General features: G+C 41.7%; 1 protein-coding gene across 1 annotated transcript in view; it reads left to right on the plus strand.

The window, feature by feature from the left end:
- Positions 1 to 15294: 15294 nt before the first annotated feature.
- Positions 15295 to 25804, plus strand: part of FGD4 (FYVE, RhoGEF and PH domain containing 4) — a 111276-nt gene continuing 100766 nt past the window's right edge. The window contains exon 1 of the mRNA XM_086467616.1: positions 15295 to 15424. Coding sequence (XP_086323742.1) covers positions 15295 to 15424 — 130 coding nt within the window. The remainder of the gene's footprint in view (positions 15425 to 25804) is intronic.

A 25804-nucleotide genomic window follows, 5' to 3' on the forward strand; every position in this document is an offset into this window, starting at 1 on the left:
AAAAAACAATACATATATTTTGTAGTGGTTGAGTATACTCAGAAAGGCTGAAATGTGTCCTACACAGTAAAGAAGCAATTCAAATCCTGCTCTGACTTTTGTATCTGAAATGCAGCTTTTGTTCTCTATGATGGCCTTGAAATTTCTTTGTATTTGGAATAGCCTATTCATTTCTTGGGCATTTTGGTTTGGATTTTATTTTTGGATGTAGTGAAAAAACATTCCTCGTTCAGTGAAATGATCCACTTCTGGAAATCCAGTTTATAGGACACACATGGGAAAAAAAGAAAAGAAAAGAAAAAAACAAAAAAAAAATCAAATATAAGGGGAGAAAAATAAAAATAAATAAAATGTAAAATGTAGTAGTATGGAAAATAGTTGTAGTATGGAAAATACATCAGTCAGAAGATAGATGGGGGTTTTACACAAAGCGGAAGTATTACCATTTTTCATGCTAATTGTATAGAACTTTCTGCCTTCTAGATGGAGGCAGCAGTGATATTCTTTCTGATTGATCTGATTGACAGGTTGGCATCTCTGTGCTTTCTCCATCCACATTTTTCATGGTAAATTAATGTAATCATAGCTATACAGTAGGGTTCATAGAATGAAACTGTAATTAACGCTGCAAGTTTTAATGCCAAGATGACTTTCAGTTTATTTTTTATTTTAAAAAATTGTGAACGTGTTCAAGCCATTTGCCATATTTAGGTGTGAACAGAAAGGAGATTATGTTATGAAATATAACCTCACTTATGAAATATGATCTCACCTATGAAGGCTGCTCACGGTAGTTATGTTGGAAATACTTACATAAGCTGTTAGTAAAATATGACCCAGTCCTTATCACACTGGCAGTGACACTTGTCAGTCTGGGCCCTTACTTTGATACCAACCTTATTGTTCAGTATGCAATGCCAAAGTCAGTAATTGTGCTACCAATTCCACTATAGCTGGATTGATCATCATCATAAAGTATAGATTATATCAGTCCTTCAGAGGTCTGTTCCTTTCTTTGGCAGAAGATGCATATCCACTGAGATTACAGTAAATTTCTTTCTTTTGTACTTCGGAAATCTTTGTTTGAGAATGGCAGACACTGATAATTTACCTTTGAAGTATGATAACTGCTACAGTTACCTCTTTGAAAATTCCGGTCACCACTGTTCTTTAGTTTTCCTTTGCTGTGTGTGCAGTGAGTCTGAAAGGAATATACAATATTCAGACTTTTTAGCCATTAAGGGTTTTTTTTGGTATAATTAAGCTTTCTGTGGAAAAGAAACAAAAAAAGAAATTGCCTTTCGCCTTCAGGCACAAATGCATCTAAATATGCAATGTAAAATGCGTGCATGAGATTCTTAACATCGTGTAGCTTTTCCATATCTATAACTAAGCTAGAAAATTCTTATTTCTTGTGCAATCTGCATATTCCTCTTGCTAGAAAGGCAAGAGGGCTATCACAGAGAGTCTGTATCTTTCATTCGGAGGTGCACGGCTTAAAACCTTATTGGTTTTTAATCTGTTTCCTGTGGAGTTCTTGAAAATCCCCTTTGTGAAATCTAATGGTAACCAAGTGACAAACTGACAAAAGGTAAAAGAAAAATCCTGTATTCCGTGACTGGAGTTCAGTGCAGGCAGACTCTGGGTGATAGGGCCTTGCATTTCAACAATGTCTTTCTACGAAGCTCTGTATTTGTTTTGATTATCATGATTTGCTGTAAAAGAAAGAGTGGAGAAAAGTGTATGTTTTTTTCTCAGCATTAGTAAATTGAGTTTAAAAGTTTTTACTGATTATATGGTTATTGGATTTCAATAATATTTTGGAAATCAGTAAACACAGGCGATTGATAGAAGTTTCATGTAGACTGACTGGCTAGCTGAGTTGTTATTTTATCAGCTATGAAGAAGAAATGAGAGTAATCTTGCTTTTTTTTTTCCTCCTGTTCACAAATATGGCTATGTGTGCTATTTATGCCAGTGGATAAATTAAGTCCATTTTATTAGTTAGAGCCCTATTGATTTTCAGCCCTGTGGTTTGACTGTTAAAGGGTTAATTAACTTGATCCTTTGTAAACAATTAAAAAAAAAAAAAAGAAAACTGATGTTTTGTGACTTTTGTAATCTATTGAATGTTTCCATTTGCATGATGTTCTGTATCTAATGAACCATACAGATTGCTGTGTTCCTTTCAAAAGAGTTTTAACATTGGTGGAGTTTGTGACAACACAAATTTGTATACTGTATGTTTACTGCTGTAATAACTCAGCTACTCCTATGTTGAATTGACATTATGTTGTCCTGCCTTCTTGGGGTTAAATGATGGAGTGTTTCTAGATGGTGAAGAATATAAAAGTATATATGTTCATTTGCTAATGATTGAATATTGGAAACTCTTCTTGTTGTTACTTTATGCTAAAAGCAAAAAAGTTAAATAATTCTTGTTTCCAAAAATGCATCATTTGTTTTTAAAATTGAAGTAATTCCCATGTTAACTCTTCCTTGTCCTTGTAGACAATCCTAGATTAATGCCTTGTGAGGGATTCATAAAGTCTGTGCTTGTACATGTGTAATATGATCATGCAGTCAAATGGTTGGGAAAAACACTCTAGTGCTGAAGAAAATAATTAAAAGAAGCCAATATACTGATTCTTACATCTTTATGTTCCAGTTAAAATTACAGTGTAATGCATAACTGTTCCAGTGAATAAACTGGCCATTTTTGTTCATTTAATGCCATGCTGTCTCGCCTGCTTGTATTTACGTCTGTTTGCAGTGCATTGGCTGGGCTTATACTTTTACATTTATTTAGCTCTTAAAGAACCATAATTGTAAGTTTAAAAGGTATCAGACAGGAAATTAAGACGGGAAATCAACATTAAAGGAAAAGGGAGTCAGAATTAAAGCAAAGATGTTTCCTCTGTTTTCTGAGATTGAGGCAGATGCTAAAGTACTGATTCCTCATATACTGTTTCCAACAGATTTGAGTAATCTCTGAAATGCTGCAACATCTGCACAAAGTCTCAGTACAAGAATGCTATATCAGATGCAAATCTCCACCCTCAGGGGATAAGGAAGCAAAGGAAGAGCTGAAGTCAGCATAAAATTGTCTTGGGAGTGCTGTATACAGTACAGTGTACCGTACCTGCTTTTTGAAGTAAGAAGCATTTTTTATCGCTTGTGGAAGAGCCTTTGCCTGACAGCAGGGGGGTCAAAATGAAGGTACTAGAGCACGTGTCTTATAAGGAGCGGCTGAGGGAACTGGGGTTGCTTAGCCTGTGGAAAAGGAGGCCCTCGGCCCTTATTGCTCTCTGCAACTGTGTGAAAGGAGGTTGTAGTGAAGTGGGTATCAGCGTCTTCTGCCAAGTAACAAGCAATAGGACGAGAGGAAACAGCCCCAAGTTGCACCAGGGGAGGTTTATATTGAATAGTGGGAAAAAATGCTTCACCGAAAAGGTTGACAAGCACTGGAACAGGCTGCCCAGGGAAGTGGTTGAGTCACCGCCCCTGGAGGTATTTAAAAGATGTGTAGATGTGGTGTTCAGGGACATGGTTTAGTGGTGGACTCGGCTGTGCTATGTTAATGGTTGGACTTGATCTTCTATGAAAATCCCCCCTCAGCAGCCAGTCCTGTGGTGATCTGGGAGCTCAGCCCTGGCAGGGAAGCAGCTGCTGCAGCTCCTCTATTGAACCTGGCTGCTGGCAGGGTCTCTGAGGGGTAGCAAATGTCCAGCTTTTAGAAATGGGCCAGGAAAAGGGAAAAGCCTGGAGGAAGTGTTGCACCTCCAAGCCAGCTGTGATGTTTGACTCAACAGGAACTGTTGGAGGGCTGGCATTGTTTTTAGCTGGCTGGCCAGGTACTTTGTATAGTAACAGGATTTGTGCATGGTGGCAGAAATGCAGTTCAAGAGCTGTTACTTGTCTAAATTCTTCCCACTTCTCTCTTTTCTTCCTTTTTCTTATCTAGCAGGGGGAGGTCTCCCACCTTATCTATGTTCATTACTGAAGCGCCTTTGGCAATGGTGTTGCATGATCATTTTAGCACAAGTGTGACTGCTCAGGATAGAATTTTCTTACACTGGGTGTTCCTTCTCTTCAATTTTAAATTGAAAGAGTTTCTGAGAATAAAAAAAGGGGAGAGCAGACATTTCTTCCTCAGCATATTTGTTTTGATGGCAGTTTCACGGAGGGTTTCCCCTTGTGTGAACATTCTCACAGCAAAGTTGATTTGAGATACTTCTAACCCTTATGGTTCCTTCCCCTTCCTCTGTATGCTCCCTTCAGCTGGTCCTCTGCAGGTCTCTGAGAGACAATGGTATGAGTAAGGTCACTGACATAGTCTAGATTAAAAAAAACAAACCAAAACAAAACTTAAAAAATACATTTTTTGCTTCCAAAGAAAATGTCTGTGTAATATCTCCATTGTTCTGGACCAGGAGGTAATTTCTGGCCAATGAACTATTGGTTTTCCTATAGAAATATGCCAGGAGATAACAGAAAAGATCCCAAAGCTTAAGTTTACAGTGACTGCTACTGAAAGTCTTTGTTTTTGGATACCTCCCTTGATAAATCCTACAGTTACACTTAGAGAAATGCAGAGCACTCTCAGTTATACCTAAAGGCAGCAGGAGCCATAGTTTCACTCCCTTGACACCATAAAACACTGACAGGCCACTGGCAACTCAGGTAGAGCACAAAAAATTACTGCATAGTTTTGAACAACGTTGAAACCTAGATTTCATGAGACCAATAATAAGAACAGAGGCACTAATTATGAAGAGGGCCATATCAAAAGGCCTGACATCTACATCTGGATGTGCAGCCTGTGAATGACAAACATAGAAGAGAAGATTTTATATATAGAACAAAATACAGGGGAAAATGGAGCTAAAATTGGTAACAACGATTATGTGCATCCTGGGGAAAAAGTACTTAGAATGAAGCCAGCTCTCATCTATTTCTGTATGCTAAAGGCACAGGCACAACTGCTTTCCTCTCAGTGGAAGGCTCGAGGGATTGCCTGAATGAAAGAAGAAAGTCCTAACTTTGCACAAAAATAAGGCTCAATGCTATAGTTGACAACTCAGCAGAAGCTTAATAACCCAGTAAAAAATATTGACCTTTGCAAGAATGATTCTTTGTCGACTAGAGCAGTATATTAGAAAACACAGATTTCATTCATTATTATTTATAAATTCTCTTATATCATATTGGAGGTATCGAACTTCAGGAATTAGGTTTGGTGGCTGGTTTTAAGAAAAAAATAATGTTTAAATTCTTGTTATAATAATACATGATTGAGGAAATGTTGTTTGTGAGAAACCTCCATATGAGGGGGGGAAGAAGCCCTTTCTTCTCCCTTAAGTGAGTTATCAGGAAACTTTGGAAATAAATAATGAGACAGCTGTGTCCATTTAAATTAATTTTTATGATTCCCTACCTGGGGAGGGCTATCATCTTTTTAAGTGTTGATTACGTCTCTCAAGGAAATTGATTTTTGGTATCCAATGCTGTCATATTGGTTATGGTATTAAAACTGAGGCTTTTTACTCAGGTTACGAATATAATATGGAACACTACATGAGTACTGAGCTCCCTCAAAGATCAAATTCTGAATGCAGAGGATGTGGGCCCAATATTTTGTTCCCCTCACAGAGATGCGAAAGGCCTATGATTACAGGAGAAAAAGAGCTACTGTTTTTACAGCACACAGGTCTTCTTCTACCCCCTATACAAGACTAAATGACTTTGCTATAGCGCTAAGAAACCTCTGTTAGATAGACGACCTCTGTAAACTCAGATGGCTCAATGCTGATCCATTCAAGGTAGCTCTTTCTATAGCAACACAGCTTGTTAGTGCTCTAAGATGAAGGGGCAGCTGTTCTTCGTGGTTATATGGAAGCTACCATCAGGCCCTAGACCAGGGAAATTACTTTAGGATCTGGTGGGGTTTGATCTATGTCATTCACAGTTGGTTGGGAAACTTGCTTTGACCTGAATGAATGGACCTGCCGTTCAGTTCGTTCCTTTGAAATTTGATTTAAAGAGATCCCTGTGTCGGATCAAAACACCAAAGACTTTAGTGGGCTCCATCTGGATGTTGGGCATTCCTCTGTGCGAAGCGGTTGACAGGACTGTGGGCATAACATGGAGTATCTCAGGCAATTTGAAGATGTGACTGACGAGCGCTTTCACGACCAGCTTGTGACTCAACTTCAGCCATACAAACTGTAAAATTAGAACTTATATAAATGCACTGCATACAAATACCAGCAATCTCAAAGTTCTACATTATTTAAAAAGAAAATGCCTCTGTGAAGCCACCACTGCTTTCAAAGGTTTTTGTTATCTAAGCCAAATGCAAAGTAGCTCTTTTTATCTTCGGAGTACTCTATGCATATTAATTCATTCCCAAAACGTCTTTGCAAAATGGGTACTGCTATCTCTCACCTACAGATAGACAAATTGAGACTGTGTGATGGGAAAACATCAACACTCAATAAAGTGAGCCAAGTTTCTTTACATGTAACCCTTCACCTCTCCATGTACATCCACCCTGCACACACTGGAATACCAAAGTGGTTTTAGATGTGCTAGCCAGCTGCTGACAGCAAGGTGAGTTATTTAGTTCATGTGGTACATACTCTGCTCCAGAACCTGCGTTACTTGAGTGCTTGAGTTGGTTCAGAGCTCGCTGCCTGTTTCTGCAGTATTTGGTATTAATAGATCCTCACTATAAATAACAGGTTTAACATCCACTTTCTGGTTTTAATTTCCTTAGACCTATGCCCTGCTTCTGACTCTCTGCCAGGCCTGTAAACCAAAAAGGCAATTCAGCTCACTAGGCACAAGATGAAAACATTGCCTAAACATGGGAAAATTTTTCTTCCCGCAACAATGTTAGCTCAGTAAAATATAGATGTTCTTTTTCTGATAGAGAACTTGTATTTCCTTTAAAGTCACTACATCCCTGTAAAGACTATATTGATGACTAATGACAAAATCATGAATATAAATCTGCAACAGAGCCCAAATTAAGATTCTTGAGTTTCTGAAGTTTCAGACCCCTCGTCTATGCATTTCTGCTTAGTGGTCTTTATGCTTGAATATAAAAGCATGGCACATTTCAGTGTGGTAAAGTTAGAGCCATTTGCAGTTCATAAAGTCTTGGATGTATACTGTAGAGCTTGCTTGAAGTACTGAGTTCCAAAATTAGGAAATGTTAGATCGCTGGAGGTAAAAATACATTTTAAAAATTATAAATATGAATGGAATGCTGTTTTTGAAATTCAGGATACAAGAGTGAGTTAAAGTGGAACAGGAGCAGCATTTATATCCTTTTCACAACCTTTGCTCCAAATAATCACATTTCACCCCAGAAAGATCCAAGGGAGTCTGTGGGATGCGAAACAGAGTGAAGGAAAACAAGGGTGGGTGAAGCTAACTTAGATGAGTCTGCAAATGCAGCAACAGCTTTGAAGTCTCTCTGTTTTAAGTCACTATAAATTATTGAGAAGCATGCTGAAACTCCTGTGCGTGTGCCATATGCCTCATTAGAAGCAATCTTAAGTACCTGACAGCTTGGTTTTTACAGTAAGGAAAAGAAACAAAGTTAAATTGAGACCTGTACATTCTCTTTCAGCGCTGGAAGAAATAGTTACACCTTTCTTTTCACAACATGTTTTATCAGCCAATTGCTCTCCAGGTGTTGATTTGTCCAGGAGAGAACAAAAACATATTGCTTTACTGTTTAGGTAAGCATTCATAGAGAAACAATGGATAATATTTAATGTATACAGCACCTCAGCAGTATGCAGCTCTTTAAACAAAGTACGATCCCATATGTCATAGCACTGACGAAAGAGAGCAGAGCTGAGGCTAGGCATTGGGAATAAATGCAAAGCAATGGCAAAGAGCTCTTCGTTTTATGGTCACACATTTCCAGGAGGACAGAGCCCCTGCTCCCAGCTGCAGCCCCTCCTGGAGATTGTGAACCCTGTGTAAGGAACATGCCAGAGGAATAGCTCATAGCATCCACCAGCTCCTTCCACACAAGTTGTCATCTTTTCCCCAGGAGTCACTACCAACTGTTCCATCACCTAATCAGGCATGGGACCCCCTGACAAAAGGGAGAAGCTGCAGTGCCCATGAAGAGATGGTGCCTAGGAGCTGGCTGCTGCCAACATCAGCGGATTAGCCCAGCCCACCACCAGCTCCCCGATGGCCCCTTGGAAAAGCACCAAGGATCTCGCTGGCACATATTTTCCTGTCAGACCACAAGGAACTTGTTGGCCACATCAGGAGCAGCTTTGCCTAATTTAAACAATTTTCAACAGTGAATTTAACTTGATCTGGCAAAAAGCTAGAGAGACTATTGATTTTGGATGTGGGGTACACCTAAAAGAGTTGTCACTCCTGCCCTAGGAATCAGATCCTACTAAAATGTCTCAAACAGGGAGCTTAGACCATGGTTTTAGAACTGTTTTTCATAGTGGCTGTCGGCTTTCACTGCAGAAGAAGAAACGGGAGGCGAGTTGAACATTTTCTCAAGCACAGCTTTCTTTCCTTCTTTCTCCTTTTTACTAAAATGACCTTACGGAAGTTTATTTTCACCTGTAGTTAATCCAAATCAAAGCTAAAGCACTGATGCTAATGGCATCTAAATGTCAGACATTAATTGGATAGTGGGAAACATATTTCATTAACCTGTGGTGGTGATAATGAAGAATATTCTGATTTCTAAAAGCAATCAGTCTTTGTTAAATGAATGCCATTCTTCAAGACTTATCTAACAAAACTGATTAAGTAGCAATTACTCCCTCTAAGCAGCAATCCTTCAGTAAAGCTAAGGAATATGTGTGATAGCTTTATCTCAACACGACTTCAATAAATTCCAAGAATTTGCTTGCAATAGACAAAGTGCTTCAGTGCAGCATAAAGGGGGTAAGACAAAAGTAACATTGAGGCAGTATGTAGAAGGAATGTTCCTTTCTCTGACTACCATAGTGCTGTTCTTGCAGAGCTACCTATTAGCATTTATCTGGTGGTCTTCTGTGTGGTAGAGAAAGGAATGCTGGCTGTAGGGGCTGTAAATAGGATTCATCATTGCAGTGGCTGGAAGTGGACAAAACCTGATGCTGGGTACTCCCCATAACTATCTTTGATAGAGCCCAAAATGACAACAGGAGGAAGGAAACAAAACACAAAAGTGTTCCCCTTTATGCAGTTAAGCAGAATAGAAATCTGTATTAGAAACTTTATGATCTGGGTGAAAAGAAACTGCCATGGATTTTCTTCTGAGGGCTACCTACCCATCCTTTTTTTTATCCAGCAGTTAATACCTAGGATTTGTCTAATCTCCCTTGGAGTGCTTGTCATGGGTTACTTCTGACGTTTGACTCATAATTCACACTGTTGACCCTGCAGCTCCTCACAGGGAAGTAAAGCTGTTCCTAAGATATGGTGAGTTCTAGACTTTTCGATGGGGAGTAAGTAACAAAAGGGCTGGGTGCATGTTTTGGTGTAAGCCAGCACAATGCTACAAATTCAGGATCCCCACCCTATTCTGACACATATAATGGGTGCTGCAGAGGGAATAAGCATCAGGCTTGAGTCACTCTCATCTTCATAAGCCCCTCTCCAACTTTCCAGGCTAAGAAGCCAGAGGCTCCAGTCTTAGGCCAAAAGTCACATTGTGTCTTTGACTGCTGGATTCTCTTTTCTTGCTGATTTAACTGAGATTAAGTATCTGCCTCTCATTCAGTTGCTTACTCTGTGTATTTCTGTTGCCTGCACCGCAGTTGCTTTGTGCATTGTTAACTGCTGCTGCCACCGTGTCACGGGTTGAGGCTGGGCCGGCCACTAACAAATGACAGACGCTCTCTATTAACCCCTCTCCCCTCCCAAAAGGGAAAAGGAGAGAGAACAAGGGAGAAAGACTTTATGGCTTGAAAAGAAAACTAAACCAGCTTTAATGAAACAATAACAATATAAGAAAAGCTAAGAATAAGGATAAGGAAATAATGAAATATATACAATAGGTACAAATACATACCGATAGATACAACACCAATACTGAATGCAACTCCCCCCTACCCTGATGACGATACATCACCACCACGCTGCAGGGCTGACACTGGGACAGTCCCAGGCTGAACTTGGTAGCAGACAGGAACGGGATGCAGGAGCTGGACTCAGGCACTGGATTCAGGGATGCACGTATCGGGATCAAAGATAGAAGGACAGACAGAGTCCTCCTCAGATGTCAGCCATCGAAGAAGAGAGATTGACCCTCATGATCTCTCAGCTTTATAGTGAATATGACGTATATGGGATGGAATACTCTGTTGGTCAGTTTTGGGTCACCTGCCCAGTTCACTCTTCCCTGCAGGTGCGACTTTTTACATGCTTGCGACGCTTTTCACTTAGGGCACCCCAACACGGAGTACAAGGTTTAGCAGTGACCTTGGTCGCTATAAGAACAGGTATAAGCAAGGGCCACTCTGCACACCATTCCTTGGTACTAACTACAAACATCAGGCCTTATCACTGCTGGGAGCAGTCACTGTCTGGAAAAACACGCTGCTGTTTCAGAAAGTGCAGTTAGTTAGAAGAGACTTAACCGAAAAGGCAAAGCACTAAAACAGAATTAGTTCTGGTTTAGCCCAAACCAGGACACACAAGAAGAGACTTTTCATCTGGGAAGAACATGAGGGCCTGAGATGAGTGAGATTCTTCTCTAATTAGTATCCTACTCTATCTCTTGCTCTATCAGTTTTTGTTCTTCATTATATTTCCCAGCTGGCAGAACTGGTTTGTGGGTTATACCATATACAGTTCACAGAAGATTCAAAACGTATGATGAACTGTACCCTACCTTAGGCAGGACTTGGCTTGGTTAGCTACGTATTTAAGTGTGGATTTTTCTATGTTATAAGCTGCATTTTAATTTTAGTTTTTCCTTGGAATTTCATATCTAGCAGAGAATGGCATTTTCCTGTCAGACCTCAGAGAAGGTACTGCCCAAGTCAGCTCCAAATAAGCTACTGTAAATAACCTTATATTCACAATGTTTAGAAACATTATACATGTATTTTTGTTAGGTGCTGAGTTCATGCATCTTCTTTCTCACAGTCCTGTAAAGTAATGCTTTAAAAATGTGTTACTACACAGATTTACTGTGGGGTGCAGCACAAGGTTATACTCAGAGAACTCAAAGCTAGATGCCATAAACTGAATCCATGAACAGATTTATTGTGTAACTGAGAAGAAAATAAAGCTAAGCTCCAGCAGAAAGAAAGAAACTTAACCAGAGGCAACAACAGAAAGAGTTTCACTCGAGGAGTTAGTCAAAATGAAGTCTTCTGAAGGCTGTTTCCATTAGGAGATGAAAAGGTTAATACAAAGAGGTTTACTGGAGGAACAACGGTTTACATACAAAGTGAAGCATTTGTTTTCTCATAAACTAAACAAAGATCGCCTATAAAGTCCTGTTTCCCTGAATGCTTTGGGGCTCCAGCAGCATGAGATGAGTGCTTGCAAGCCTTTCATGCCAGAAGTGCTCTTTCAACTTTTTCGTGAGGCTAAACCTTGCCAGCTGTCCTTGCTTTCCTTCTGCACCTCTGCGTGCTTCCGCAGAGTTCCTGTTGTTCCTCCTGCATGCCAATAGCTATAATTAAATCAAGTCGCCACCACTGCGTTTCTCACCACCCCCACAGAAAGATCTTGAGCCAGACAGCCCAGCTATTGCCCACAGTTGAAAGGGTTAGCTGTGGCTTTCTGGCTACCTCAGTTACCATACAACAGAGGGGTATGTAACTCTTTCCGCAATTCACCTGGGGTGGGAGGTACACGGCAAAGCTTTTATTCAAGCAGTGTCATTTTCTGATCATCATATATTTTAAGCAGTATTGGCAGCACTGTCTATGTTGAAGCTTATTTTTCTGTTCTTGGATCCCTTCTCCAGTTATTACACTAAATTTTTAATCATTTAAGGTGATGTTTCCAAAGATAATATCTATCTCAGATTGACTTTTTACACTTAGAAAAATGTTTTTCTTCTTGCTGACATTGTGAAAAGACTCTCTGTCTCTCCTGGAAGATGGAGAACAAGAGAGATTGAGAGCAGTGTATAAAAAAGGAGGAAGGGCATGCCAGAAAGGGCGGACGGTTGTCACCCTGTTAAAGCAGGCAGAACGGACTCATTGCTGGTGTACAGCAGCTCAGAGCCAGCTTGAACCAGCTGCTCCAGGTCTGTGCCGTATCTAACTGCAAAGAAGAGGGACAATTAGCTACTCTGAGCAGCCTATACTGCACTGCAGTGTACAAATGCTCTACAATTACCAATGGCTTTACTGACTATGTTAATTTCTTCTATCACAGGCTGTCACTTCGCTGCTTTAAATACATCGGTGTGCTTTAGGAGGATTTTCTTAAGCAAAAGAGCTTTTGTGAGCAATCTCCCGATGCCACAGAGTTGTCAGGATTCTCTTTTCTGAGATGACCTTTATTTTCCAGAGTCACGTTGTAATAAGTTACTGCTCACTGATAACATCGCAGAAAACAAAATTAACATAATTCTACCATTGGATTGGGATTTGCAGGGTGTGTGTGTTCGCCCTTGCTTCCTTAGCTGTTTTCCTTCCAGGAGCAGAGCTCCGTGTTTAAAGAGGCAAGTACAAAGTTCAGTAACAAGTTATAATTATGCCTGGCTAAAGATTGGCAGTTGAGCAAACGGCTAATATCTGGGCTAACCTCAGTTAAGTTATCACCTATAAGAGAAACAGAGAAAGGTCTTCTATTTTTGATCTTACTTTCATTCCCATGAGCTAACATTCTGTATTTTACTACTGTATTGACATCTTGGACAACTTTGAACAATTATGTAGTTTCATAATACCTAATTTTCCTGCCCTGTCAAGACAGGCTGATACTTCCTCCTTGGTGAAGTGCTTTGAGAATTGTTAATGAGCAGTTCTCTACCTCTTTTGCCCTCTCCTTGTTTAAATCAGTAATTCTGAAGATTACCCAGTATTAGAATTGGTTTGAGTCCAGAGGGAGATTGAAATGCACACCCGTGTTCTGGAAGATTTTTATCTGAATGAGTTAATGATTGATCCTTGGTGCATGTCCGTGCACCATAGGTAGCTAAAGTTTACAAGACTCTCTAGTTCGTTGCAATAAAGCCAGCAGGTACTAGTGCTCTTCGTAACATAAGTATATTCGTCTCCATATGCCCAGCCCAGGTCAGGTGACTGAAGTCAGGAAATAAATCATGCTTTTTTGTATGTTTGCAAAACTGAAACCTAATGTTTGCAATTGCAAGCACACAAATAAAACCCAGGAGGTGATCTGACCGCCTCATTTTTAGTGGGAAATGAAAGAAGAAGCTGCAAGATGTCAACCCTTTTCTGGAAGAGAATGATTTCCCAAAGAGACCAAAAGAGTGAGATCTTAGGCACGTGGTGGCAAATGTCCCAGCTGCACCCATTCCCCCCACCCCCATGCTCACTGCTGACCTGCTCTTTAACACTGAAAGCAGAAGACCCACTCATTGGACTTCTGCCTCATGATCCTTTGCTGCTGCATGTGCGGTACGGGTAGAACCACCATGGCGTCTCTCTGCTGCTGGGTCTGCCATGGGTCAGACATGGCTCATGCTTCACACAGGTGGTCCTCTGACATCAGGAGGAGGTGTGGTACCATAGGGCTCTGCATGCCAAGAAAGCCTGCTGGAAAGAACTCAGCAGGAGCCTCACACCGTAGCACAAGGCTCTGGAGGAAGGTGATGCCCTGTCATGTGGTTCCCCCATGCAGATGTGGCCATGTTGCATGTACGACTGTGGATGCTGACGAAAGGCATTCTCGTCCCTTGGGAGACAAGGTTAAGTTATGAAGTCAGCAGCTTGCCTGAGCAATCCATCAAATATTATTGAGGATGTAAGAGCATAGCAGTGGCTGTACGGGTCAATTGAAACGTCTCTCTTGCCCACTTCCCATTTTTTGACAGTGGCCAAAAAAGATGTAAGAGCAGGGCAAGTGCAGTGGGCTACTTCCTCAGAATATTCTTCCAAGCCCCAGCAATTCATGGGTTCCTGGCAACTAAAGGTTGTGTTGGACCATTACCAAAGGGAGAACACCCCTACAGTGTAGCTGACTGCACTCCTTTCTTTTGTGAGGAAATCCTCCAAGTATGGCTGATGGCAAAAGAGGCAGCACGTTACAAAACAGGAGGCCGTCTTTTAAAAAAGCCCTAAACCCCAGGGTTTCCAAAGCTCAGGAAATCCTCGTGTAGTGAGAGCACCACTTCTCAAATGGTTTGCCTCTAACTGTACCACATCAAGCTCCCTGACAGATTCAAAAGCTCTCATCCTGCCTACCACAGCCTGCCTACCCACTCTCATGGTGGCACAGGTGGAGATGTTCTGCCTCTAAACATCGTGTCTTAATTAAGCAGGTGCTGCTGCTATATAAATGAACCTAATCCTAGGTCTCACAGCAGCGTAGCGTTCTGATTGCCTTTCTTAGTTGGTGTTGATTAAAATTTAGAGAGAGAAAGGCAACAGCTTTGGACTGAATGAACTATTTAGCTGGAATTATTATTGATGCAAGTATTGCAGCTCTATCCCTGGCACCAAAACTTACTTTCAAGCATTAGGGCCCAGACATCTTTGAGAATTCTCTCGTTGGAAGAGGGGGACTGCATTACGGACAACTTTTACGCACACTGATAAATCTTACAGGCATTGTGCCTCCCCTAGCAGGAAAGGCGTTTCAGGGGTGAACGGTGAGAGGAGGCAGCATGCGAAGGCGGTGGGGCTGTGCGTGAGCGGGCCGGGCCGGGGGCCGGCGAGGCTCAGCGCCGGCCGGGAGGAAGCAGAGCAGGTGCGGCGCCCGCAGCACCCACTTCCCCGCCTCGGCCCTGGCAGGGAGCTCGGGCCGTGGGCGCCCGGCTCGGGGAAGTCGCCTCGCAGCCCCGGCCCGGGACGGGCGGCGGAGGGCTGGGGCTCGTCATGCTGGCGGAGGGCTGCGCCCGGGGCCGGCGGCCGCTGGGCAGGTAGAGCAGGGCAGGACGGCGGGAGGAGGCGCCCGGCCAGGTGCTGGCGGGGGTGGGGAAGGGGCGGGGAGCGGCGGGCAGGTGAGGGGCCGCAAACCGCGGTGCAGGCGGGCGAGGAGGGAGGCGCTGCCCTCGGGGCTGTGCCGGCCCCGCCGCCCCCGGGGCGGGAGGGGCGCTGAGGACCCCGCGGCTTGCTCCTCACTCTGCCTCTCTCCGTCTCCCCCCCCCCCCCCGCCCCGAGGATGAGCGGAGCCGAGGGCGCGCACTTCAGGCGGGCGGCTATCCGCAGGAAATCCAGCCCCGCCGTCGCCGCCCCCAATGAAGCAGCGCCCACCCGCCCCGCGGGGCCCCCCGCCCGGAGGACGCCCGCAGGTAACGGCCCTGACGGTTCCCTCAGCCCCAGCCTCTCCACCGGCTCCGCCGTCCGCGCGGGCGCGGCTGTCGGCACGGCGGCGCTGCGGGGGCGCCCCGCTGCCCGGGGTGGGTGGGGGAACGACGGGACCCGGGGGGTGCCGGCGGGCAGGCCCGGGGAGGGCGGCAGGTCCCGCACGGGTCAGTCTGCCGTGAGGATGCGGTGTGGGCTGAGTCCTGCGGCGGGGTCCCAAACGGGACGCGGGGAGCCCGCCGGGCCCTCGGAGCCGGGGGCGGCCGCAGCTCAGCTCACAGCTTCAGCCCCCATCTCGGCACGAAACGTCCTTCTAAGAGCTCTCAGGGCGGCAGGAAAGCCGTCTCCCTTCTCGGACAGACCCGTACCTCACGCCTGCCTCCCCCCCCCGCCCTTCCCCCGATGCCTCTTGCTTTGCCCCTTTCAGCAGCAGAGCTGTGTTAGGCTTATTCGACGTGTTACGCTTCAGAAGGCAGCTGCTACGACATCAATGCAGTACTATTAAAAGGGCCGTCAGCTCAGGCTGGATACCTGTGTTACCTTGGCCATGCTGTAAAAATAAGGTATCATAAAATCCAAGCCTCAGAAAGTTGTTGCTCATGAGCAAGTTCACGCACACACCCATTTATATGTCTCAACCTGCTGACTCTGTGATGTGACAGCAGGTGTGACCCGCTGTGCTCGTGCTTGTGATGTCACAGCAGCTTGGTTTTATGGATGCAGAAGGCCAAAGCGGATGAAATAAAGCTTGAAGTCTCTGACATATGCTTAATATAATGTTGGGAATGAGGACGTGACAAATACAAGGATGGGATGTTTTGAGTGGGGACTGTCTTTTCATGAATTCCTGGGCAAGAGCTGTGCTTAATTTAACAATGAGTATGCACAGATAAGAGCTGACTATCGCGGTGTTGTTCATAATGTGCAATATTTTGACTTTAATGTGCAATGACTTTGGATGTGTACATGAACATGCAATTTTTTATTGGTGTTGGGATTTTTTTTTTCCCAAGACTTTACTTGCATGCTTACTTCAGGAAAGAGGAGTTGGTAGCTGTGTTGGCAGTATGTAGGCTTAATGGATATAATTCTCCTCTAATAGGGGTATGCTTACAATAGGGACTGTGTGTTTTCTGTTTTCTGTGTGTTTTTCCACTTTAGTTTTGTTAGGCTTCTGCAGTTACTGTTGCCTTAGGCTCCTGGGTAACAGTTTCATACCCATCTACAATCTTTTATTGTTGCTTTTTTTTGTCTGTGCACACACAAAACCCACCAGGTGACTTCTATTTACTAAATGTACGTGCAATGTGTAGCTGTTCAGTGTGAGTGTTCTTGTGGCTTTTGGATGGCAGGAAGGTTGTGAGGGCCATGAGAAGGGCAATGTGCTGCTTATCAAATCTCCCTGCGCTGCAGTACCCAACTTTGTAGTACTTTCTTGCAACATGATAGCTAAATATGACTGCAATATGAAAAAAACTCACAGAATTAAGGTGAGGAAATGAATCCCAAAGATGTGGGAAATAAAAGGGAGACTTGATTTTAGGCTTTTCTCGTGTAGATATGTAAATCCTCCCTTTTTCATTCATAATCTGTTTCTCCTGGAAAATGAGGTGAAGAAACCTTGTGTATACAAACAATTTCTTGTCTTTTAGTAGGATTTTGACTCCCTATCTGCTCTTCCTGTTGGCAGAAGCCCCTGCAGTGTGTGCTCCAGCACCTATAATCCCAGGATAGCTTCGTAGCCTCCCTCTCTGTTCTTTGTAGTCAGAATGCAACTGTGCTTGCTTCTGTCACTGAGAAAAGTTGATCAGGCTGCTTTGATTTTGCAAGTATAAACTTTAATCCCCAGGTGCAACATGAAACTGGGTGTGTTCTTTCTTCTATTAACAAAAAAAAAGGCAGGTGATTACACTTTTCTGGCTTACAAAATGCTAACTGGATTTTAAAGGGGTTTTCTAATGCAGGCATATGTCTTTGACCTGCTTGAAAACCTTAGGGGAAAGGAGGAGTTAGTGTAGCCCACACACCTCCAATCCCTGTCTCTGCCAAGTGTTGTGAAATATGCCAGTTACTTACGTTGCTGCCTGGGGACAGGACTCTGTCAGTTGTCTTGGATCTGTGTCTGGAAAGCAATTGGAGAAACTGGTTGTATTACATAAGATATATTTGCTTATAAATGCATTAGAAAAAAATCTGGATTATGTATATGGCAGGCATATCGAAACTTGCCTCAGACTAGTAAATTGTGCGTTAAGAAGTGGAAAGACTTCTTGAGGCTTCTATAATGAGGCCTATTATAACTCCTGTATACTCAAGAGTTTCCTGACAGCCTTTGACATTGGCCTGATGAAGAAGGGAATGTTGAAGGTTTTCTATGCTGGGAGGTAGAAGTGTTTCCATTCTTGGTGTTGTTTGAAAACATTTCTAATTCTGAAACGGACTACTTCAGGTTTTGATCACAGCATCAGTCCTTTGTACATTGCAATCTAAGTGTCAGGCTTCTGACAGAAAATTTTTTCTGCTCTTCAAGAAACTGTGATCCAAGTCATTCGAGTTCATTTTCAAGTGCAAAATTGCAATTTTTGTTAACATTGAGTTTGAAAAAAGCTTATTGTGTTTAACTACCCACAGGACAAAGTAAAAATTATTTCCTATTAGCAGTTGACATTAATTTAAAGGTTTGGACAAAAGAGTACTTGAATCTTCAGAGATACTTTGAAATGGCTGGAAAATGTCAATGCTGATATCTGGAGACGGTTTAGAGAAAAGCGTTCAGTGGAGTAGAATGATTAATAATATGTTTTTGAAGGGAATAACTAATGAGGATATGCTGTCTTTTTTTCTGCTAAATTAGAATTCAGAGTTGATACTAACTTGAACAAATCTTTACTTCAAATGCATGTAGGCATGTTAACTCAAAATTAGCTATCTGCCAAGAAGCAGGTGGAGGCTACTGCTTGCTTGTTCAGCACCCTTCACAAGCCAAGAGCTCTGCAAGGTGTGAGCATGGCACTGCTTTGATCCTGCATGGGATTAAGCTATCCTAGAAAGCTGTATGTCTGCTTAGTCAAATTGATTTAGCTATGAAAGCGTAGCTCAGAAGACAAGGACACCGTAACTCGCTTCCACAGCAAGAAATAGCTTCTTCCTGCCATCAGTACAGTCACCTCTGTCCTTGCTGCACACAGACTAGGTTAATTTTTGTGCTATTCAAATCTTGCACTAGTTCCTTGGCTTTGTTCACTTAAGTGCAAATTTACACCCTTTCCAGATTGTTTTCTTCTGTTCCCTTTTTCCAAAATATATATCTGCTGGCATGGTACCGTATATTGGCAGTCTCGGACATTGCAGTATGCCTGTTGGGGAGCTGAGGTAATTTGCATTCAGGACAGCATTCACTGCAGCAAGGTGTCTGCAAACACTGACAGGAAAAAAATATAGCTCCCTGCCTCTACTGTTGTCTCTGCCTGTTAAATGGATATGATTTTATGGGATTATGTTAACAAAACTTCAGTAGTCTTTTGGGTTTCCATCTTGCAGTGGGAGATAACTAAATGAGACTCCAATAACGTGCTGCTCTAGTCTATGAAAGATGTCTTTATTGTTCAGGGGTTGATTCTTTAAAAGCTAGAATGACAACTATGCCCTGCCTGATGGTTTTTCATCGTTGTTTTTGTTTCATTTGTGAAAATAAAGTAGTGAACTTTTGGACTATTTTTCTTCTTGCTCCTGGCTTTGTGTTACCCACTGCATTTTGTTGACTGGTCTGCAGTGATTGAAAACCTGATTGCTATACAGTGCGTGCAGGGAAAACCTATATGATCATTAGGGCTAATCTAAGCAGTGATTGGAATCTGTAGATGCATTAGAGACCACTGCAAAAGAGAAGTAGTTGCCTTACGTGCCTTCCTGCTGAATGCAGGGGTTTTGAAAATTTTCTGAAGTTGAGACTGAGGACAGCTAATACTTAAAAATGAGAGAGGAAGGTGAGTATGTAAGAAACCACTTCTAAATATTCCTCTGCCTTCAAAAATGAGGGAAAGCAAGGTGTAAAAAATTGCTTTATGCAGAACTTCCATGAAAATACATTTTCCTGTCTGTTATTAGAGAGCTTCCTGTTTCTGTGGGACAAATTAATCCCGTGTGCCTCCTACTGAAGCAAATGTGTTGTGTGAAAGTGCCAAGAAATGAAACTTAGCTTCCTGAATATAATTTTACTGTTTTCTTACTCCTTTCTTCCTCTGCTTCTCCTCTAAATATTTAGGATCAAAATAATCCCTTTAAAGCCAGTAAGAGTGTACTGTTTGGTTCACAGACTATCCAGGACTGAAGTCACTTACATGCGCGTCTTGGGTTGGCTTGCTGTGTCTATTAGCCCTTGCCTAACAATGTCTACTTTACCCAGTAATTGTTGTTGGTCTTGTAATACTGACTTCCTGGTGATCAGGATCATTATTTCCTTAAATAAATTAGAATTTATATTCACTGCTTGACTTGCTAGTGACAATATACAAAGGGTTTGAAAGAAGAGTTACAACTTCACATGGATTTGCTGAAAATAAGGGAAGTCTGCTGCTTGCTGGAGAGACTTCTTTAGAACATACCCTGAGAGGGCAAAACTGTGGAGGTGCTGGTAGATGCCATTCCTGAAATGCTTTTAGGCATAGAGGAAATTGGGAAAGTAATAGTTTGCATACACAAAACATGTACAAAATCAGAGGCAGGTTGCTTTTGCAGATAAATTAAAAAATATGATTGGGAGACTTCTGAATTGGGAAAGGAGAGTTTGCTCGAGGAATGTATTACTGTTGGGCGATCAGCAAAACAAATATTAAGAAAGGAAGCTGTTCCTAAAGAAAAAAAAAAAGTTATGGTTTACCCTTGGCTGTTATTTTGTCCCTTGTCTGTCAATACCTATGCTGCTTAAAACTGCAGTTGTCAGACTTTTCACCCACTTCTTAACTTGTGGTGAGGGCCTATCTCATCTCCCAGCATTTCAGTCAAAATCCCATACATAACTGGGCAGTATTTGATGATGTTTGTCAGTATGTCTTGGGTACAGTGTGATCTGTGATAAAGCACTTCAACTGCTGTGTTTTGCAGTGTTATGTCTTAAAGTGGTGTTATGCATTTGCTGTATAAGACAAATTATCTTCCCAGGATGAAGAATTTATCAGAGGGAAAGGAAAAATATGAAGCAAGCAAGTTTTAAAATAAGATGCTTGTGGGCTTTTCCCTCTAGTTCTGTTAATACTGGGTAGATTTTCTTCAAAACATTATTGTGAATTCAATATTTGAATTGAATTACTGACTGAAAATCTTGTAGCTGAAACTCCTTTTTCTATAAGGGGAAAAATTGGCTTTCTGTTCCAGTATGGGATACTGTATGTAATACCTCTCCTGAATATAAGGCGATCCAGGATGAATAGTTACACTTAGATGATCAGAGTGATCCCTTCCATCATGTTAAATGAATAAACTTTGCCTCCAGCTCTTGATGGTCGAAATGTTTTAATCAAATACATAGCTGTTGACAGCTCGATAACAACAGTTATCAACAAACTCCTGTGCTTCTGACAAGTGGAGAGAGAATTCTGTTTTGAGAGGGTATCCCCAGAGCAGTGGTTCTGTCAATAACCCAAGCAAGTAAAAGGCAGAAACTGAAAGAGGAATTTTTAATGGTTTCTTCAACTGACTGACTTGGAAGTGGCATTTTAACAGACATGGCTTTAGCAGAAGAAAGGACTTTTGAAATTAATGTGGGGAAGGAAGGATAGGACTTTGTTGAAATCTTGATGAACCAAGTAAAAAATCAGAGATGTGGTCCCAGAGTATAAATACACAGCAGTAAGGCAGTGTCAGAAGATACGGAGAAATGAGTAAAAGCAGAAAAGGACAAAAATTAAATTGCTACAGTAGTCTACAAAGCCAGACATGTAAAGAAATGTATTTTTAATGAGTTTCAGAGCAATTTGACACCTTTGATCACAGTGAAATTCAGTAAAATGGAGCATAAAATGGATTAAAATTGACAAATTTGGCAAGAGACACCGAGTATAAGGTATGGCAGAGCAATGAAATAGTGTTAATTACTAAGTATTAGTGCAAAGTGTGTCACAGATGTTAATGTAAAATAAGTTAAATAGACTGTAAAGAAGGAAAAACATAGTGGAACTGTAATGTAAGATGTGAAATCCTGTGATTTATTTCTGACTTTTGAACAAATGTCTTGCAGCAGAGGTGATAATGCAGTTGACTTGCAGGTCTAGCCTTCCCCTCATGAGCAACTGCAGGCACTTGCCCTCCCTCTCAAATAGATGCTAGTGTGCCCAAACGTAGATGAGGATTGGGGAGAGAAAATGGTGACCAATGATTAAAAATAATTCTGATTCAGTGGCTGGATTTCTTCTGGCCTTTTCAAAGATTTGGCTTTTTATAAGTTGAGCATGTAATATTTCTGTGCTAGGTTTTTGGTTCCGTTGGTGCAGTTGTGATCAAACCCTTACGGTAGGGACTTGCAGCTACTGTAACGGCACCCAGCCTTGTAGCCGTGTAATTATGTTGTTACTCTGTCCGGCTCTTGCCTACTTGAAACCTGCGGGACCTGAGCTGCCCCGGAGCACTAGTGCTGTGGTACCAGGTCTGCCGGTGGCCCCGCTGCGGGTGGCTGTCCTAGCCCTGGTTTAATGCTGCATGCTTTCTCTGGACTAGCCAGATCCTTGATGGGGCTTCTGTGTGATCTCTTTGGGGACTTCGTAGCACTTGAAGCAAAAGTCAATAGAGAAGCTTCGAACCGCGTCTTTGGTATGTTTCTGTAAAACACGAGAGGCCTCAATCTGGGAAACTTGAGAGCAGATCCTCATGCCCATACCCGGTGGCTTCTGGAGGTAGAAGAGGGAGGGAGGGAGTGTAGAGGTCCCTGCCACGGGTTCTGGCTGAGGATCCTGACCCGACCAGTCGCTGTTCCTTGTGTGGATTGTCTAGTCTTTAAGCTCCAGCTAGTACACTGGGGTAGGGCAACTTTTTGTTTATTTACCTAAGGGTTATATTGGTAGCCTTTATGCTCCTACTAGGCTGAGGCATTCAGCAGTTGCTTAGCTGTTTCAGACTCCTAGGCTCTCTTCCACCATGAAACACGTATTTTAAATCAAAAAATTGAAGTTAGGGTCTACAGCAGACTTGAAAAAAATGCTCTAAGTCACCTGAATTGTAAAAGTCTTAAAGCAAATAATACTTGAAGGTAAATTTCTTTTTAAATGTTTTGAGGGCTTGACGACAACTTCTTGCAGTGAGTAATCAGAATGTTTTTCCTATTGCTCTCACTTGTCACCATTCACTATCTTGTCTGTGATAATTCAGTTTCCTAATTGAATATTAATATAACGTTACTTGTATTAACATCACTCATTGAGTTAGGAAATTAAACTTATGGCTGATTACATTCATCTTCAGAACTTGTGATTTAAGAATCAAAACAAAGTCACTGCCATAGGAAAAAATGAAATTATTTTTGATAGAATTGAAACCTTTTTCATTTTTATGCAATTATAGTTAGCCTTTTCTTCAGTTGACTCTTGCCGAAATGTCCCTGTCTTAATACAAGCATACTGTACATTCCTTTTCATTCAGTCTGACGCTAACTCTCATCATTAAGAAGTTACATTTCGTCTGTGAAGGTAGAATCCTCTTCAAGGACTAGACTTCAACTAGTCTCCTATGGGTTAGCAGTGCTATAGAATTCAAGAAAGTTATGCAGGATGACAGACACCTGAGGATGGTTTTCAAGAGTTCTTGGGGATCCTTTTTATTTGCCCTTTGAAAGCCTATAACATCTTAATTCTTAAAAAGAGAGGGCTTTTGTGTCTTTAAAAAATAAGCTTGGACATTCTCATGTGAAAATGTGATTCTAGGGGAGGCTTTACAAAACACCTGATTTTTGTAGTATATACAATAAAATGAGAATTGCTATCAGTGTATAAGATTATTCAGCATTTGTGTTTTGACTTATATTAATTCTAAATATAGACATGTGAATTTTATAAAGATGCATTTTAAATTTGAAAGCATGTTGCATCTCTTTACTACTAAAAATAATTGTCCATTTTAGAAAATAGAGTGGTTGTTAAGTTTAAGTTGACTTTCATCAAGTTCTGGTAATCTGACGCAGCTGTTGCTTTGTAATTACCTTCACACTCTTGAGTTATGCATGATAAGGCAGTAAACAGTGTTCTTTATAATTTATTAATCTGTATTTGATCCAGTGGACAAATATGTTCGTCAGGCTTTCAAATGAAGCGACGCTAAAGCCTGAGCTGGCTGTTAACATGCTGTTTAAAGACTGCCAAGCTAGGTCGGGTAGCAAGAGGTAATTGCTGTAGCGCTCTGCAGTGGCTTTTGTGGTTAGGTTGAATGGAAGGGTGTAAGCAAGTCAAAACACAAGTGGTTGGTTGTGCACATAAGCTATTTATAAGCTTCCTTACATCCTTTCCCTGTCCCGTATCAAGCATAGAGGGTATCTTCAAAGTGATGTTCCTGACATGCAGTCAAAGGGGGAGAAAAAAGTCCCTCCGAGCTGTTGTGTATAGCCAGCAAGGGACCTGGCTAGTATTGCTGTGGGCTGCCCTTGGTGTTCAACTTCAGTGTGGAGAATTGCCCCTTTAAGTGCTTATCTTATTTATTTTCTGTATAAGGACTGCTTGTGCACTGGATCTGTTAAAAGATCTTTTTGTTCGTAGAAATAAGAACAATATTAACATTGTATGTATTAATAAGGAATTTCAAGAAACCTCAAAACCCTCATGAATTACCTCTTCCAAGGATTTTGACAGACCTTAAATGAACAAGTGTATGTTCCTTCTAATTGTGGAGAATTATTACTTCCTGGTTTTAACAACTGTTAAAAGTTAACAGTATAATCTTTGCTTTTCTCATGTGGCCAGTACCAACTGTGTAGTTAACTAGTTTTATATTGTTTTTTTGGGGGGGATTGTTTTCAACAAATGCAGTTGAGCTGCACCAGAAAAGTAAGCTTACCATTTTAAAATCTGAGTAATATTGGGATGTTGGAATGTGGTACCTAACATGTGTATCTTACCACTGTATTGTGTCCTCTTTATTATTCCCTAAATGCTATTCAGCACGTGTGCAGGACTGGATCCTGACTAAAGGTAATCTTAATTGTTCTTTGTGTTTCATGTAACTTACAGAAAATGTTGAGATAGAAGGTTGCTAGGTTAAAAATGCAAAAGGGGGGGAAAAAAAGAAAGATTAAGTAGTTTTACTGTGCATGTCTTATGATTTGCTAATTTAAATATTTACATAATTTAGAAAACTGAAGAGTGTTTCTAGGGATGTCCCATGCATCTCAAATTGTCAGATTACTTTTTTCCCCACAGGGTTAAACAACGATGTTTAAAGGCATTTGCCAAGCCCTTATTGATTGCTTCTGTTGTACTGGGGTCAAGGCATACCTGTTCAGCGTTCATCTGAAATAGTATTTGAAGCAGTATTGGCACCTGTGAGCAGGACCGTGGTCTTCTCATATGAGACATCAGGAAGCTTTCACAGTCTTCTAAAACTTCGTTGATACAGATAATTCAGACTCTTATTCTCTAAGATTCATGGCTTTCACTGTGGTTTGCTGAGAGAATATTGACGTAGTCCTTTCAAAAAGGAAAGTGGTTTTAAAGCTGACACAGAAAAATGGCCAGTGTCTGGAAGACTGAGTTGGTAATGGTGCTGGAGTATCTGCATGGGGAACAGCTCTGGGGCACAGCAGTTTAACATATCTCTTCTAGTTAATGTGTCTAGGCATGGTGTAATGAATACTCAAATATGGTGAAGTTACAGAATCCAAACCCTCACTTGGCAGAGAAGTGACTATACAGTGCTGCAAATGACAACTCGAGTTACATTGTTCAGGCCCAGTAAGTGTTCTAAGTGCCCTTGCGCTGGCCAGGCTTTCCGATTGTTTCCTTTTGCCTGGAGGTGCTTGAGAGATATTCTACAGATCAGGAAAAAGTTACAGAAATTCTCTAATAGAGTGCCATTTTGGAAAGAGTTTGCTGCAAGAAAAAAAGAATCTAATTCTCCCTGCTGCCCTGTTGTGTAGAGTGCTATTGCTTACACCACTGCGATCTTAAAAAAAAAAAAAAAAAAAAAAAAAAAAAAAAGTAAATCTTTCACCATTTCCTTTCTTTCATCCCAGTGAAGGAGATTAGAGAACTAAGCAGCAGATAACTTGTGCTTTGTGAAGACTATGGGAGTGCATGTATTTAGTAGTCTTCTGTTTTCTACAGTGCACTACTCTGCAATGTTTCCTAGTACAAAAGTACATATCAGAAGAAAAAACCCCACTCCTGCCTCTA

This window comes from Leptosomus discolor, chromosome 1, assembly GCF_034619465.1.
Source record: "Leptosomus discolor isolate bLepDis1 chromosome 1, bLepDis1.hap2, whole genome shotgun sequence".
Classification (NCBI taxonomy): domain Eukaryota; kingdom Metazoa; phylum Chordata; class Aves; order Leptosomiformes; family Leptosomidae; genus Leptosomus; species Leptosomus discolor.